The 18,242-nt window shown below is 40.4% G+C and overlaps 1 protein-coding gene across 2 annotated transcripts; it reads right to left on the reverse strand.

Moving 5' to 3' along the window:
- Positions 1 to 726: 726 nt before the first annotated feature.
- LOC141921453 (meprin A subunit alpha-like) lies at positions 727 to 17,599 on the reverse strand. 2 transcript variants are annotated; one of them, XM_074820191.1, is made up of 14 exons: positions 15,925 to 17,599; positions 15,815 to 15,839; positions 15,663 to 15,716; positions 14,768 to 14,808; positions 14,578 to 14,656; positions 14,183 to 14,300; positions 12,448 to 12,623; positions 8,946 to 9,167; positions 7,845 to 7,994; positions 4,742 to 4,957; positions 3,475 to 3,933; positions 2,176 to 2,349; positions 1,399 to 1,606; positions 727 to 1,055 (listed from the first exon to the last, which is right to left on the reverse strand). In XM_074820191.1, the coding sequence occupies exons 1-14, from the start codon at positions 15,991 to 15,993 to the stop codon at positions 908 to 910; spliced, it is 2,139 nt and encodes a 712-aa protein (XP_074676292.1). In that variant the 5' UTR covers positions 15,994 to 17,599; the 3' UTR covers positions 727 to 907. The 2 variants fall into 2 exon arrangements, with proteins under 2 accessions (XP_074676292.1, XP_074676291.1); XM_074820190.1 differs by lacking the exons at positions 14,183 to 14,300; positions 14,578 to 14,656; positions 14,768 to 14,808; ... (1 more) ...; positions 15,815 to 15,839; positions 15,925 to 17,599 and adding an exon at positions 13,859 to 14,115.
- Positions 17,600 to 18,242: the final 643 nt, after the last annotated feature.

Consider the following 18,242-nt stretch of genomic DNA (forward strand, 5'->3'; position numbering starts at 1 on the left):
AAAGTAGAGATCTTGGGACATAATAGATCAGTTGCTTCCTGCTATCTGCAGTAAGTTGTAGGGTGTTAACACCTTATCCAGTACCCACCAGTATCACAGAGCCAGCCTTCCTCTTCCTACATTTCCACCTCTCTCCTTGACTTGTGATTTCTAAAGGGATATGAATTTAATGATAACAGCTACAGATCCAGTTCTATAACTGATGATCTGCTCCACTTTCATCCACTGCCTGCTGAAATGAAGAGAGCTTTATAGATGTTTAAAAGAATTTTATATTATGCCCAGAGAAAAGATTTACACTTGAATATTTGAAAAACCTTATGTGATGAGGCCTTCTAGAAAGACAACTAGCTTTAACGTGAAATTATTTTCCTGGTATAGAATGGGCCAAAAATATATAGTAGTAATTTAGTACAAATTCTATGTAATAGCTAACCAGCTTTTGTAAACCAGCACAGGTCCATGGATGTACTGATCTACATAACTATGGATTTGTACCCTTTAGATTTCTTGAGCAATTTCTATAGGAACATTTCTGGAATCTTAATATATGTGCTTCTGTGTAACTTCTTCCAGTGTTTTGAGGGGTTCTGCCAGCTATTTAATCTAAGTTTGAACTGTGATTGAGAGTAAATGCATGGACTCTCAGCTTGATATTGGATGGCACTGATATCGCTTGACATTGGATGAAGAAACAAAACATTCAAAGAATACACAAGAGAGACAGGGTATAAACTTTCATTATATTCTTTAACTGCCAAGTCCTACAGAGTAAACAGATTTCTGCCAAGATGTTGACTGAGCATTTCATCCATATGCTGACTGGTCTTCATCATTTTTCACTGAAAACTGATGCCTTATGAACTATGGAAAAATACCAGGCTGAGATTTATCCTCCTGAATCTCTTTATCTTCTAGCCATCATGGAAATGAGGACAATGCTTAAGACAATGGTTCCAGCAATTCCACCAACTGTCATTCCCAGGATGTTCCCATGGATCTGCCTTGACTGACACTTCTCACCCGTATAGAAGAAGGCTTGTCCTGATGGACACCTGGGAAAATAAAGTACAGATTCACATGAATCAGGATTTTTGCCCTGCCCTATAGGTCCAACTCAAGATCCCCACACTCACTATCCTGGACGGTCAATCCCCTCCCATTAGAGGGGTTCACATCACAACATCCCCACCTTGTTTGGAGGGTATTTATATCCCCTAGAAGCACCACAGAATGGGGTTTCTTTGCTGACTCACTGCACAGTGAAGTGTTTTGTTTCTAGTGTTTCTGGAAAACCTAGTGACTCAGATCTCTGCAGTCTGTATCACTGAATACTTATTAGCTACATCATTTGATTCAGAAGAAAGTCAAGGCAAGCAGGGAAGAGGTTCGTGGTACCTGCAGCTTGCTCTCCCTTTCACGCTGATGCAGACTCCATCATTCTGGCAAGGGTTTGGGTAACATGGGTCTTGCAGATAAGGCCGCTGGTCTTGAACAGGCTCCATATCCTGGGCTGCTCTCTTCTGCCTTTCAAGAACAAGGCTGTCCACAAAGGTAGATTGTTGAGGTCCAACAGGGACTTCAGTATTATTGAGGTGAATTAGATCTTTTAAAAAAAGAGAGGAGAAAGACATCAGATATCAGTGAGTGATGCTCTATGTAGTATTCTTCATGTTAGGTGCTCACAGGGTGCTTTGTGGACCAGAGGGTACTCCTTGTCCATTTGCCCTTTACGGAGCTAGTTCTGCATATTTAAAGCACAAGATAGAAAATAATGCTGAAATGATGGTTACTAGTTAGGTGAATCAGTGGTATTCTGTTCTTTGAAAAATTATGCCAAGTGCAGCTGTTCTGTTTGAAAAAAAACACAACAGGGATGGCCTTTTAGTATGTTCAATGCTTAAAAATAGACATAGCTACTGCTTATGGTTCTTAAAGGTGTCTAAGAAGTTAACCTTCAGTAAATCACTGCCATTTAGATTCCTCTGAACTCACAAACACTTTAGTCAACATCACCCACCTGAAACTAAGACACAGAAATGCTTTTAAAGTTGATCTGAATTAGAAGAGAAGATGATTCAGAGACAGGTGGCAATAGTTACTTGACTGTGTGAAAAGAGACATAAAGGATGACCCATTTGTTTTTGTAAGGAGAATCAGGAAGAGGGTCTTTACCATGAAATTCTGCAAAAATAATCAGGTCATCATTTTTCAGGAAACTTCTCCGTCTCATCTGGATGTGGGATATAAAGTTAGTCCACCCCCAGTCTCTACTTCTATAGCAATTGCATGAAGCATCAAATTTTCCAGCAATTGATGGTTTCTCCCATATTAAGGTTCCATTAGCATCTACAAAGAGAATATAAGTGACAAATAAGAACCACAACGTTCTGCAGCTGGAAGCATGACATGACTTTCTTGTGCATTACACTGTTAAATGGTATTTATGCTGTAAAATCAAATTCAGAGCTGAAATGCCCAAACAAATCACACCTGACTGACAAATTATGGGTGCTAGCAAACCCTTAGGGATGGTCTGCATGAGGACTCTTAGTCTATGTGAGGCCATTTAAATTCCGTGACTCCTTTCATTGAGGACTAGCCAAACACATGTTAACATCTCATTGTCACCAGTTAAGAGATCCCTCCTGCATAAGGACACTCCTTCGTCAGTTTTAAGTACTTATGGTTTAGAGCCTAGCAGATTTTTTCATTGTTATGGTCCTGTCAAACATATTCATACCTAAGGTCTAAAACCTCCTACTGAAAAAGTGTGTACTAAACTTCCACTGGAAAAAATGAAGAGGGATGCAGATTCGTCTCTAGGATTTTATTCTGTACCAAACAATATTGTCCTGTTGTTCTTATTTCTTTGAAGTAGCACATTCATGGGAAATCCTAGGACTGAATGTGGAACTATGGTGCTACGTGCTGTATAAACTTGGAGTTAAAAGTTAACTCCTGTCTGAAAGAGTTCATAATCTGCAGTCTACACCCAGCCAAGCAAGACAGGCTTCAAATGCTGCAGACTGATCTCACAGGTGTTTTCAGGTATCTTTGTCTTAAATACAGCTACAATGTGAACCCTGTGCATTCAGACCATGTACATTCAAGTTAATGAAGTCTCCAAAATGCAGTTTTAACTTAAATTATTGCTGATTTAGTAATGGAATACAGCATCCTGCTGGCGTTGCACCATCCTGTGCTGATATGTCACCTATGATAAAGGGCAAATCACAGGTAGAATGGGGAACTATGTATTTAGAGTTAAACTCAGATATCCCAGGGATTGTTCATAATAACACCAATGTTCTATGCATCACTTTTCACACTAGATGATCTTTCACAGACAGGAATTCTGAGTCATACACAGGAAAGTGTCCCAAATTGGGAAATGCAGTCCCTAAACTCAATCCTCTGACTCGAATCCCTTGACTTTCATTTTCATCATTCCTCCAGGCAGACACCACTTACTTGAGCTAACATGGTCTTTGCTTGTGGTAAAGCTTTTGCTTGAGGACATCCTTTTCAAGATGTCAGGGTCCTGGTCCAGCACTGTGAGTACAGCTTGGCGGTTCAGAGCTGGCCACTCCAGAACACCATCGTTCTCTCCACTGCACAAGTGAAAGGCAACGCGACTGTAGCCGCTGATTGTGGAGTGGGGATACAAACTTATGCCAAAACCATAACCCTCAGGGCTGTAAAACCGGGGGCTTTGAATAACATCACTCGATGCATTTTTGAGGAATTGGCTGAAATTCCGAACGACCCACACAGCTGTGGGACAGGGGATCTCTGTCAGTGTGACATCATCGATAGCTATCCCACCAGATGAAGAGCTGGGGTTGCCCTTTAGTCCTTGGAAGAGGTAACGGAACTTCTTCTGAGCGTTGAGGGTTACGTGGGCAATCTTCCAGTTATAGTCATCATCCGCTTTGGTAAAAGGAAAGAAAACATTGCCATCAGCATGATTAGTCATGTTAGAAAGCAGCTTATTCCTCGTCATCCATTCCAGCTGCATTTTTAGATAACTGAACCTCTCACAGAGTCCCGAAGGCCAGAGATCTTAAATTGGTATTGTGATCATAATATGCACACATTGCCTTATCATCTAAATGCTTTGGACATATTATATTAGGAACTCTTCACACATTAGTGAATGACAGTCTCTAGTATAAAGGGCAACAAGCTAAGGGCCAAGACATAACAAGTGGGTGGGAGTCAAGTGGCCTTGGGTTTTGACAACATAAATGTGTAGTGACACAGTGGCTGAATTTGTCCTATTTAGTAAAATTACCCAAAGTGGGAACTCAGTTCACATTCCGAAACTACATATGTTTTTACTTTTCCAACCATATAAAGATCAGGCTGGGCTTCTTACTGACTGCAGATGAGCACAGGTATTTACATGTGAATAGCTCACTCATATAACAGCCAGTGGAGATCTAGTCAATTGATCTCCAGCATAGTTTGGGATTCCTCTCAATCACTGAGTGTAACATAACATTATTAGGAACGTTGTGACTTCTGCTGTGGAGCACCTAAATTATATTATTACAGCCCACAGTTTCACTGATAAATGCCCTCAGGTAATGCCAAAATCCTTAGCCAGACTGCAAGATATTCTGGTAGCTTCAGGAAAATATTTTGATTTCTGAGCCAATCCACTGCATTCATGGACTCAGTAAGACAACTTTTCCTCCCCTAATATTCTGTGTATTCCTCATATTTCCAGAATTACCTTGAAAGGTTTGAATTTTCCTCATCTTACGAATATTTCCAGTGCCATCATCCTCTTTAAGCCAGATGATCAGCTTGTCAGAAACGCTTCCTGTGATCTTATAGAAGAATTGGAGGCACTGTTGAGCTCTCTTTGGATAAAGGATTCGAGACTCTAGGACTGCCACCTCATCTGGCTTGCCAGAGCTGGTGCTGAAGTACATGAAATAGCCAGCATCTGTGAAGAAAGTGTAGACTGTCACTGTCTCTTTCCAGATTTCCTGCTAGCTGCATGGTGTATATTTATTATTTCAACTCCACTCTTTAACAGGCATAAATGTAGCATTTAAAATGAATAGTAGAGGAAATGATATGCAATAATCATCCAAGACTGACCAGGATAAGAACAGGACTAGTAGTTTAGCGTATATATGGAACTTATTGCTGGCAACTTATGTCAATTTTGCATTAATTGGTCTAGTTGGAAGTTGGATGCCTCAGAAATGTCAGACATATGAGACAGAGGATTCAGTGCTGACTGCAAGTAACTAGTAGACATATTTTTTTACTTGATTTATACTGAAGATAATCTAAACATGAGATTGTAGACATCATATGCTATATTACCTTGTAAAGAGTAAGATAATTTCTTATCGGTGATACCGATAATAAAAAAGGGTTGGACACAAAACTAGCACCCTCCTGACCTTGAACATGAAGAATCTCTTTTTTACAGCTTGACCAAAGACATTTCAAAACTCAGCTTCTCAGTTTCAGGAAATTATTTAAGAATTCCTGCCCCCCCTAGTTTAATTTCCCACTAACATTTTCTGTACTGTTTTTTACTTTAGATTTGAAGTGTCTACTTTTATCCTTATATTTACAAGGAATTCACCATTTGCACACGTGTCTTATCTGAACTTTGTCTTATCGTGAACTTGTCATGTCTTATCTGTATTGTGTTGCTTTTTAGTTATTCATTATAGTCTATGTTTAAAGTAACAAGTGAAATTCTTTTAGCTGTTGTGTGAAACCTTCCTCTGTTGGGGGCTAGTTCCTTGAACTCTCATCCAAGGTAACATCTAGGGCATGATAAGTTAATTCTGTAGCTGCATAAATGCAGTACAGCCTCCTGCATGGTTAGTAGAGTTGTTTATCATGTTAGCTCTATCATGTCAGGGGGACATTCTTCATTACCTCCCACATGATAGCAATGCTTTGGACTCATAGAAACCTTGCCAAATATACCTAATTGCTTTAAACACATGTATGACACTTCACCATAAGTTAAATCTGTGTTAAATTTAAGTATGGTAAATATAAGTATGATCACAATTGTCCCAAGTGAGAAACAGGGCTGTGAGCCTTATTCAAGTCCCTAACTTTGTTGTTGAACTTCTTATGGTATCAAACCCCCAAATGATCTAGACTCTACCTCCTTTTTGATAAGAAAGTCAAATAAAGGCAGCATTAAGCATCTATGGCAGTTAGAATACGGCTTTAGCAGACTTCAGCGTGGGGATACAGGGATCAAATCCAGATCCAGGTTGCCAGTTCCTCTCTAAATTTTCATCTGTACTTTCCTCCTTCAGTTTAGCGTGTAATAAGTCAAAAACCCAAAACATCAAAACTGTTTGGGCAAAATAAGATCCATCTGGGTTAGAAACCTAAAATTTACCCCGACTTGAGACATCTGCAGAACCAGTTCTCATAAAATGTCTAAATTCCTGGTGGAGTCAATTACCCTCTGAAGGTGTCCAAAAGGAGACGCACTCCCTACTCATGCAATTCATTTAGACACTCTGGAGATCCTCAGAGGCACCTATCCCTCTCCATTAACTCTTCAGATAACTTTGATACTTATTTTACACTGAGTCATTAGATGCTAAAGTGTAAATGCAAGTTAAATGCTTAAATTCAGACAGCTTGGATTTTACCTGATAATCTCAAAAAACTTGGCTGAAATATTTTTCAGTTATGATTACACTATATGGGAAAAAAAGGAGAGAAAGAATTTAAAAAGTCAGTTGAGGGTTAGGAGCATGTACTTCTAGAAGCTGTCAGATAGTTTTCTTGAGTTATATTGCATTCTTGGACCTGATCGACAAGTACCAGCATTATAAGAGGTTGAGGATCTGTTCTTTCTAGGTGGTGGGTCATAAGGGCAATAATGTATTCCTGAGTGCAGCAAGTAAAATCTTTCCTTTATCAAAGAGTAATAAACCACGACTGAATGTGTTTTAAGCCAGGATTCCTTCACTCTGTATTTAGGCAAAATTTACCATAGAAGTCACTTTTTTTTTTTTTTTTTTTTTTTGAAGACTGTAGTAGTTTACCCTGTCTGAATAATGACAAATCAACTGAATAATGACAAATCAAGCCCTTGCTTTTGAGAAGTGCCTGTTGGGAATTAATCTTTATTCTCACTTCTAAACTAGCACCCTGCGACTGTGACTGGGGCAGGTTCCACCCTTTTTGAGATTTTCTTCCTTTGAAACATAACAAAATTACCATGTGAAAAAGAAAATTATCCCTAAACTCCTACCATAAAATAGTTTGAAACTTTATTCTACCTCCAGAACCAGCACTCCTCAAGTTTAACCTATCACTCACTTTTCAAACACAACATTTATGAGTGGCTTTCAGTACTGTTTCATTCTTGTCATGGGGTAACATAACTCTTACTCAGACTTTGGATGTTGTAGTAAATCCTTTTCCAGGTTATATTTAAAAGGCCTATAGTTGAGATAGTTCTTTGACCCGTTTTACCTTGCTGCTGTAGAGAACATTCCACTATGTTGAAAAAGCTTAATGAGAGCACAAGTGCAACTATGAACTCACACTCACAGGGCCAAGGCACGTGGAGAGAAAAAAGGGCTTTTTGCTTAACTAGAAAAATTACAACTCGGATGTTTGCTGGGTAGTGTCTTAAATACAGTCATTTAATCCTGTGTTTTCAGAGTAGCCAGTGCTGGATTTTCTCAAGGGTTGACTACAATGATAGGTGCAGAGAGGTTGTTAAAGATGCTGTATTTAAAGCACAAAGACCAGTACAGACATGCACAGGGACCATTACTCCAGCTAACCCTTTTTCCATGGAAAAGTGTTCTGTTACTTCATTTTACCTCTACAGCGCCCAGAAAGTGTGTGGTCTTCCTGTCCTGTAGCACTGCTCTGTTGATGGACCCAGTCTAGATCATCTCTGGTGCCCTGAATCATGCCACAGATATTTTCAAACTCAAAAGAACACTGGTCCAAAAAAGTGTGAGTTGAAGCTGAAAAAAAATGCGCACATGGTTACCTCCAAAGTAGTATTTCATTAAAACTCTGTTCTAATTTTGGGGGGAGTTGTTTACATTAGTATAGATACCATGTAGAGAAGACAACCCACAGCAGATCTGAGCCCAAAGACTCAAAAGAGGAAATACTGATTTCTGGAGGGATCCCTTGCATAAAGAGAACAACATTTGACCACTTTGCAGAAGGTTAAAAAACTCCCGTGCAGCAGCTGAAACACAGTGACCTGCTTGTAAGCCTTGGAGAGACAAGTCACTTTTTGTGAACAGTGGTGTTGGTGTATTTAAACATTCCTCGACTGGAGGTTATTGTTCTTCATGGCTCACTTGTCTGCTTGATGAGCATGAGCACTGTTCTTCCACTTCAAGCAAAGTCCATCCAGCTACCTTAGGCCAGTTCAGCTGAGTTTGCCTGCAAGTTGATGCTTTTATTGACAGATCCATGGGGACAATAACTTCTCTCTAACAATCACACGTGGTGATAAAATCTTCAACCAGTTTAGCAACCAACTAAGTGTCAGACTCTAGATTTAGCCAATCTCAGGTGCAAATAATCCAATAAAGAGCAAATGTCAGTATAAGAGGACAAAGTACAGTTGCCTTCAACTCACAAAAGCACAGTGAAGCTGCCCACACACCAGCAGAACACAACCACATATATGAACCCCTAGGAGCAACATGGAAGAAAAGGTGTGAATCAATTGACTTGCATTGACTAATTGAACTTTTACAAAAGTAATGACAGTTAGAAGAGCCAAAGAGATGATGAGGAGGGGATAAACAGTTTGGGTCTCTACCCCGCAGGACCTCCATACCTCTTCAAGAGCACCTGAGAAGAGTTTTTGTGGTTTTAGAGACATCAGAGAGGTGAACCAGTCAGGGTAAAATATTAACAAAGAAAGAATTTGCCATGGTTATATTATGACTTACTGCAGTTATACATGCGATTCAATCTTTCCAGGTCAATGGCACTGAGATCTAGACGTTGTCCAATTATGTTATCAAATTCTGGTATCTTCGCTGTGATTGTGGGGATGCTTTCATTTTTGTTAAATGAAAATGGTTCATAGTGCATCAATGATTCGTAGTCATAGGGAGTGTTCAGATCAGTGATGAAGCTGTCATCGTACTTCAGAAAATTGTGCTCTTTGTCTGGTAAAAGAACAGAAAAGTGCTTCATTCTTAGAAAAATTAGAAAGGAAATAGCTTTAGCATGGCCCCTTGGATACAGTTTTCTGAGGCAGAATTGATATACCCAAAAGCAACTACTTTATAATAAAATATTCAAACTTAGTAAGATTTGTTTATGAAGTCATTTGAACAACAAAGCAGTGTCTCTAGACTAAAGTTTTGCACCCTCACATGTGGCTTCAATAAGTTCAAAATCAAATATCAATGATCTGTAAAGAATGGGATATATAGGAGGTCAGATTAGATAGTCTAATAGTAAGCGTCCTGAAGGATTAAATCTAAGGATTAAGGTACTCCATTCCAGAGCCTATGAATATTGATGCAAATGTTTTCCAGGATATTAGATCACATATGGACAAGGAGAGGCCTTGGAGCCCTCCAGTCATTAAGGTATGACAGTCCTGGAGTGCCTCTGGGTTCTGTTCTTCTTTGAAGCAAAGAATATATTAGGAATCTGTGGGGGAAAAAAAAAAAAAAAAAAAGACATTTTTACCCTAGATTGACAATATGCTATAATGTTTCTATTGGAATGTCTTTTGGAAACATGTTTCTCATGGCTTCTTGGTGAAATATTTTGTCCTTAGAGAAAGTTTTTCATTACGAATGTGTCTGCTCTGACAGAGAGAGGGAGCCATTTCACATATTTTGGTATGGAAGTAAAGAGAGATTTCCAGCATTTCCAACTACAAACTATATTTTCAGAAAATTTGGCATTCTTTCTCCACAAAGAAGCAGCACATGACTACTCTGGTGGATAATCGTGGTTTCTCTGTGTAAAGACTGCTCTTCCCTTCTGCAAGTCCATTCTGGGTGCAAAGGTCTTCAGTCCAAGGGTTGAGATTAGAAAGGGGTTTAAGATTGTTTTCTTACAGATACTTGAATTGCACCTTTTATCAAAAAGGCTGAGAATCTTGCTAATTAAGGGCTATCACTTTTTATAGGATCATAGAATACCAGGTTGGAAGGGACTTCAAGGATCATCTGGTCCAACCTTTCTTGGCAAAAGCACAGTCTAGACAAGACGGCTCAGCACGCTGTCCAGCTGAATCTTAAAAGTGTCCAATGTTGGAGAATCCACCACTTTCCCGGGGAGATTATTCCAATGGTTGATTGTTCTCAGGGAGAAAAACTGGCTGGTGAAAAAATCTTGGCAGGACACAGACATCTGTAATGATGCTGACTTTTAAGATCATTATCAGGCAAAAGGTAACTTCTGTGTGTTTTTAAAATAAATAAACCATACAGCAAAGTGGCAAATTAATTAGGCTGTCTTGTGTGTTTTCTCTGAAGGCTTTCATGAGACCCCACCTGCAGTGCTGTGTCCAGTTCTGGGGCCCCCAACATATGAAGGGCAGGGACTTGCTTGAGCTGGTCCAGAGGAGGCCACAGAGATGATCGGGGGGCTGGAGCACCTCCCTTATGAGGACAGGCTGAGAGAGTTGGGGGTGTTCAGCCTGGAGAAGAGAAGGCTCCAGGGAGACCTTAGAGCGGCCTTCCAGTACTAAAAGGTGGCTACAAAAAAGATGGGGAGGGACCCTTTATCAGGGGGTGTAGTGATAGGATGAGGGGCAACGTTTAACCCTGTTAAACTGGAACAGGGTAGATTTAGGTATAAAGAAGAAATTCGTTACAATGAGGATGGTGAAGCACTGGCACAGGTTGCCCAGAGAAACTGTGGCTGCCCCCTTCCTGGAAGTGTTCAAGGCCAGGTTGGACGGGGCTTTGAGCAACCTGGGCTAGTGGAAGGTGTCCCTGTTCGTGGCAGGGGGGTTGGAACTAGATGATCTTTAAGGTCTCTTCCAACCCAAACCATTCTATGATTCTATGATTCTGTTATCCTCTTGTAGCTCTTAATCTCAGCTGCCTCCATCATACAGCATATATAAAAGAGGCTCTGTATGTCATGGAGTTTATAATATTGCATTATAAGTACATTGTAAGACTTTTTGCTTTGGAGGTGGTTAGTTACAGTGAACAGCAAAACAGAGCCCAAAAGTCAGAGTCTAAATGCTATTAACATCATCATCATCATCTTCATCACCATGATTCAAGGTAAGACCAAGTTAGTAATAAGGTGAATTGTTTTTAATGCTGTTCCTAACAATAAAAATAATGGTCTGTAAAATCAATATCCACATCCTATCTACTATTCAGCCACCCCAAAAGACACTGCAGATTACAAGGTAGAGGCAAGTAGTAATGCACAAGACCATTCAACTTGGAGCAATTCCAAATATTAGATACTGCTCTCAGAGATCAACAGAAATTGCTTGTACCAGCAGTTCTTATCTATCTAAAAGAGAACACAGCATTCCCTGAATCTGTTCCTTTCTGATGACTATTTTTCATGTATTTTTCACTTATTTGCAAAGATGGTGAGTGCACAACCCTGGAGACTGAAGTGATCATTTTGTCCACACAGATCATGAGCAACGACAGGGCAACTTTGCTGCACTGGCACCATCACTAGCACTGCAAAGCACCACCACTGGGAACAAGCATTTACACTTGGTGTCTTTGCTAGCGTGACTTTCAGAACTTGTTACAGATTCCCATTCACTCTTTTTCACATAAGTGATCATTAAGTAGCACAGAACCAGACCTCACAGGAGAAAGCAGGAGAAACTGCCTAGGGACCAGGGGGACTATGGAGAGTTTGCTGAAACTCATAAAACTCTGATGATACTAAACCTGAAAGCAAGAACCTGCAAAGACACACCGGGCAGGAGAGAACAGGATAGAGCCCTATTTTATGTGACCCATCTGATCTAATCACTTTGAGGATTCTTCATGTACAAAGTAAATCTTTCCAGTTTCAGGAATCTCTGAGTATAAAAGCCTTTCAGATTCTGAGAGGATGTCTGACTAAAGAAGAGCCACCTCAAAGCTCACCATCCCAGTAAGTTTACAATTTGTGTTACATGGCAAAAGAAAACAGACTCATAGAGAGGGGAAGTGATTTGTTCAAAAGCAGAGAGCAGACCAGTGCTGGAGCCAAGGGGAAATCAGGTCCTCTGATTCCAAGAAGGCCCTCTCTTCTGGCCTTGGACAGTCGTCTTCTCTTTGAACAGAGAAGTTGTATCAAAATCCTGATACATCTGCAGATTGATTTACAGTGGTCTCAGGTGTGGCACAGTGTTTCTAAAATAATATCTTTAAGAAGGTCTTAAAATCTAGGAGGGAAAATAAGATACTGATGAATCTGCACTTTAGAAAATCTGACCTGAAGGTCAAAACTCACCTGTAATAATTTCATCCCACCAGATTTTCACATAGTCATCCCGGTCCATCCTCGACTGCTCATGGTAAAATCCTAAAGCATGCAGGATCTCATGCTCCACAATTGCTCTGTAGTCACACCCTGACCCAATAGAGAGGTTCTGTCCAGTCTGCAGGTCCCCCACCATGGACCAACACCTAAGAAAGAGAAAGACCTTACTAACCATTAAGTAGTGTTTTCTTCTCTGTATTTAAGTTCTCAGTCTGCTCACTGGATTTAAAGTAATATCAAAAATGGTTTAAATACAAATGGAGTAACATAAATCATTATTTAGATGCTGACCACATGCCTTGATACTTGATACTGTGCTCTGAAAGCAGACTAAGCACCAAAACCATACTCACGATCACTTGGGTGAGGCCAGCATTTTACTTACACTCTATGTTAGACAAGCTCACCCCTGATTTTTGAGATCCACACAAGTTTAGCCCTGTATCAGCTGCCATTTTGCCAAGAAACGTGCCAAGAAACATAATATATACATAAACTCATCAAGACAGACTGAACTTATTTGCAATCGCTTGGGCTAGAGAAAAGATCTAGGAGGATTTAAAATAGCAACATTAGGTCCTCTTTAACAGCAACTATGCAATACATTGGCCATAGGTGTGAAACTACATTTTTCTGTGAGGGCCCAGCCCTTTGTCTGTGACTCAGCAGAAGCTAATCATGATTGAGGAGGAAAGATGCTCCTCAGTCAATTCACTGGGAACTTTTTAGGGTGGCTCAAGGGTGATGTGAGAGGCAACTGCTAAAGAATTTCTGCTTGGACTGCAGCTTCATTTTCACATCACAAAGGAGTGTCAGGTCGAGTTTGTGAAGGAGCTCTGAACACTCTAATGTGGGTACTGAAAACAAAGAGCTTGAGCCTATGGTCTCTTGAATAGTTGCTACTAGGGGGTTTCCACTGCCAGGGTCTTCAAGACCAACTTGTCAAAAATCATGGTGCTTGCAGTCTTGTAAGAAGAGTGTCATAGGATATATTACCCAAAGAAGAGCTGAGGGCAAAAATTTCAGTGCCCATAGGCCCTTATGAAGTTCTGGGAGAACAAGACATATACACAGCTGATACATGAGAAGATTTTGGTGGTTTTCTGGATGTTCTTTCAAAACACATTTATATGTAAGAAATAAAATAAATATTTCCATTTCCTGAAAACCTGAATCTCTGCATATAAATCCCTTTCAGATTTTGAGAGAACCTTTCATTAAAGAAGAGCAACATCAAAACACTAGCAATATTAAAATAAACTGGCTTCCAACAGCTTTTTTTGACCTATTTTCCAAATAGGTCCAAATTTCAGACCTTAAATTCTGGCTATTCACATCCTTGGTAAGTTAAGAGGATCTACATGCGGGTTGTTTCACTCACCACTGAGAAGGAAAGCAATCCTAGGTAGGAAAGTGGAAGCAGCTGATGAAAACCCAGCGATGCTAGGATTCACCTCGTCGAAGCGTAACCATCCAAACATCAGATGCCCATTTCAAGTTCATCATCTAAATATACTCTGCAGTCAGCAGAGGGAGGCAGCTGCTTCCAAACTTTGTGTCTAAGAAGGTAAGATGGGTTGCTTTCTCAGTGGCCTCTTTTTCTCTGCTGATAACAAACTTAGACTAAAGTTTTAGACTGCTGAAGTCAAATGGGATGAATTCCAGGATAATTCTACACAGTAAAACTAAACAGAATAACCCTTACCCGCTTTCTTTTCTAAAAAATATGTAGGTTCTCTCTCCTTCATATGGCTTGAAATCAATGCAAGACTTAAGACGGAACATTTCAAACGCCTGGAGAATTACTCCTTTGGCATTCAGATCTGAAAAACATGCATTAGGAAAGCACCTTTAACACACTGCAGATCATTCACCCTGGAGAGGTGAGGTATGAACACACATATACACATGGGACCAAAAGAGAAATTATTGAAAAGAAAAAGGATTGAGAAAAAAAATGGGTTCGATATAAAAGAGCCATCTAGATATTAGTGAATTTTAATGTGAGAGAACCAGTTCTGAAAAAGGCAAATTTTTTATCATAGTGAATCCAGTGCAAATAGGATTGGAGTTAAAGTCTGAATAAAGTATCTGTATTACCTAAGTTATCACCCAGAATATAGGGAATGGGGAACTTCCATCTGTAGGTCTCATTTCTTAGGGCATTTCGCTGATTCCGCTGAAAAGAGAATTAACAGCTGGTGATGTATCTGCTGTGGAGAGATGAGCTGATTTGTACCAAAAATACATATTAGAACAAGTGAAAGGTATAAAGGTTTTAATTACTTACAGGGAGCAAGATATCACCCTGAAAGAGGTCCAGTCCAGCAGCTGAAAAGTAATTTAATGAACGATAATGTAAATGAAATATCAAATTTCTAATGCATTTCACCTCATAAACCATATTGAGCCTACTTATACAAAGCTAATGTCCTTGAGCATTTACAGAAAATAAAGACCAGCCTCTTTAGACTGAAATATAGGGATGAACCTAAAAGTAACAGTAGTTTCTACTCAATATTTACTACTCAGCAATGTCTGCATTTTTGGTGGCAGAAATCTGGTGGCCACCGTTATCCATGTCTAGTTTGATAAACTCTCGCTTGCTATCAGGTAGTGGCAACAGCCACAGGGTGAGACAGTGCTCTAGAGAATATAGTAATATTGAGTAATGTATCGGGAAGAATATTGTACAGTACACCATCAAAGCGTCTATGGAATTTTGCACTACAGAAAATTATAATAAAAATAGAGGAAGACAATACAGTGTGTTGTGTCTTTTCCATTTGATTTCCTTACCACATATATAGAAGCTCAGTAAACATCTAAGCTATTTTCCACTTTGTAAAACTTTATAAAAATCATATAGAGATGGGGGAAAAAATGCTGGTGGGACTCCAGAGCCTTTCCAATTGATATTGTGTGTTACTGCCTTAACATCGTGAGTCTGTCCAAACTTCAGAAGTGAAAGACACCTGCATCCCTTGTTTACATAGGGTTACAGTCCTAGGATAAATTCATGTGTCGTAGCCAGAGGAGGGTAATTCAGAACTCACTTAATTATATTTCTCTTCTTACCACGAGCAATGTGATGAACAGTCACCCACATTTTTTTTACAATACTGAAAATTTAGCATTTTCCTCACAATTTTTCAGGCTTTATGAGAATTTAGACATGAACTCACCTAAGTTTATGTCTGGAATGTCTTTGATTATCTCACCAGCATTCACATCTGCTGCTGCAAGACAGAAAAAAACATTATGTGTTCAGATGTGGTGGCACACAGCAAGCAGAAGAAAATGCTTCAAAACTCAGACCAGCTCACAAAGCACTTACGAGCTTCACTGGAGAGAAGATTGACCTGAAAAAGAATAAAATACAACCAGTATAAAGTATGAGATGGCTCTGGACTGAGAGGAGCCTGGAGAAATCAGGTTTCTACTTACAGAGACAGGAGTACTGTAAACATAACATAATAGAAGCACTAGGCAGAGTGGGAAGATGCTGGAGCTCATTTTTGCACTGGAAAAAGAAGCTGGTCTCTCTCATCTCTTGCAATATATAGGGCATGCTGCTGAGCTTTCCACAAAACATCAGCCAACCATCTTCGAACTTTCTACCTTTGTAGCATTATAACAGCAAGTTTTTTCTCCTAAATGGCATGTGATGGCATTGTTATCAGTTACCTAAGTCCACTTTGAAGGAATGTTGCAGAGAGGAATGTCATAACTTTATGCCTTCAGTGCAGCTGGTGAAAGGCCCACCCAGATTTAGTGTAAGAATATCTCAATCTGGTCCAAAGTTGCTGACTCCTTCCACTGTGCTTATCTGTCAGCATTATGATCTTGACTGTACAGGAGGAAAGCCACATGCTTAAGCAGAATTATTCTGGGTTTATAGCACTCCAGTGACATTAGAATTTGGCCCAGTGCTGTTTTCAATTAATAATTAACATCACATTGTAAAGATTAGAGATAAAAGAGATACAATTATGAATGCCCTGACAGTGTTTTCCCACAGCTGATCCCATCCCAGGACTGATGCCCCAGTGCACAACATGCCAATCTTTGCCTCCAGAGGTGGTTACATATATCAGTAGATCCTTATCCTTCTAGCTTGATGCTCCTTTCTTTTCTGGTGGGTTTCAGAGATGACAAACTCTTGTCCTGCACTTTGCTGTTTTCTTTCTCAGGGGACATCATTCACGGTGGGCGCAGGGGCTAACTGAGCTAAGGCTCCCAAAAGCTCTAGATCTCCCACAGGTCCTGCATCATACCTGTTATCTCCTTGCAAATATCCCATATGCTCTGGAGTGTATCTTAAACTTAGGCAATTGAATCCTCCTCCTTCATTTCACAACTGAAATTACAAGTCATGAAGGTGAGGATGTCCACCTTTGTGTTCAGCAATTAGGTGGGAAAAGGTGCCACAGACACCACCATGCATAGCACAGCACAGAGGGCTTGAGTAGGAAGAGAAGAAAAAGTGCTCTGGAGGTGCTTCACACACCGCTTCCCAGCAGTGTTGGTGGGACACAGTGGACTTCAGTGTGAAGGAGATCCAAATGCAAGTAGGTTTTGAGTTGGATATGTGCCTGTGTACAGTGTCTGTACACAGGACTCTGTGTACAGGACTCCTATCCTAGTAAGGAGTCAGTCCTTCAACCTAAGCAACATATTTTCCCCCCAAAAAATCAAAGTAGGAGGCTATTTGTATGAGATCACATTGCAGAGGCATAAGTACACAGATTTTTTTTTTTTGAGAAGGGCCCCAGATGACTGATCTTTCACCTAGCATACATGGATCTTCTTCAACACTTGCTTTTACAAGCTATTCTTTCGAAGGACACTGATATCTAAGCAAAACAGGACACACTACTAGTAAAAGAGCAGCATGATACATCATGTAAAGGCTGTTTTCAGAGGCAAGCAAAGAGAGTCAAAACACAGCACAAAGGGTGTGGTTTGCAGATGTGTAGCAGTGGATGTGAGAAAGGAACAAAAAACTGAAGTAAAATCAGAGTAGTCTGAAAAGCACTTGGTTTTTAGTCCCCTTAACTTAAAGGTTACCCAAGAAACTAAAGAGGATGTCTAAAGAGAAGCCATTTTTTAGGCATATATTTGAATTTATAGAGGGCAATGGTTATGCAGCCATCTCACGATGTACTAATGCAATTTAATATATTCATTTAATACCTTGCACAATGTATGCATCCCTAAATGCATCCTGTATTCAGTTCATGTGGCAAGGTTTTCGTAGCAGGGGGGTTATAGGATTGGCTTCTGTGAAAAGACAACAGAAGTTGCCCCCATGTTGGACAAAGCCTGTTTTAGCATGAGATGGACATGCCGCCAGCCAACACTGAGCCTACCAGCAACATTAGTAGCACCCCTATGATAACATAAAAAGGGGAAAAACTGCTGTGGAACAGCAGCTGGAGAGAGGAGTGAGAATATGTGTGAGAAACAACTCTGCAGACACCAAGGTTAGTGAAGAAGGAGGGGGAGGAGGTGCTACAGGTGCTGGAGCAGAGATTCCCCTGCAGCCCGTGGTGCAGCCCATGGTGAGGCAGCTGTGCCCTGCACCCAGGGAGGTTCACTGTGGAGCAGATCTCCACCTGCAGCCCGTGGGTGACCCCACCCCAGAGCAGGTGGATGCACCCAAAGGACACTGTGACCCCATGAGAAGCCCACGCTGGAGCAGTCTCCTGGCAGGACCTGTGACCCCGTGGGGGACCCACACTGGAGCAGTCCATTCCTGAAGG

Source organism: Strix aluco, chromosome 3 (assembly GCF_031877795.1).
Source record: "Strix aluco isolate bStrAlu1 chromosome 3, bStrAlu1.hap1, whole genome shotgun sequence".
Taxonomy (NCBI): domain Eukaryota; kingdom Metazoa; phylum Chordata; class Aves; order Strigiformes; family Strigidae; genus Strix; species Strix aluco.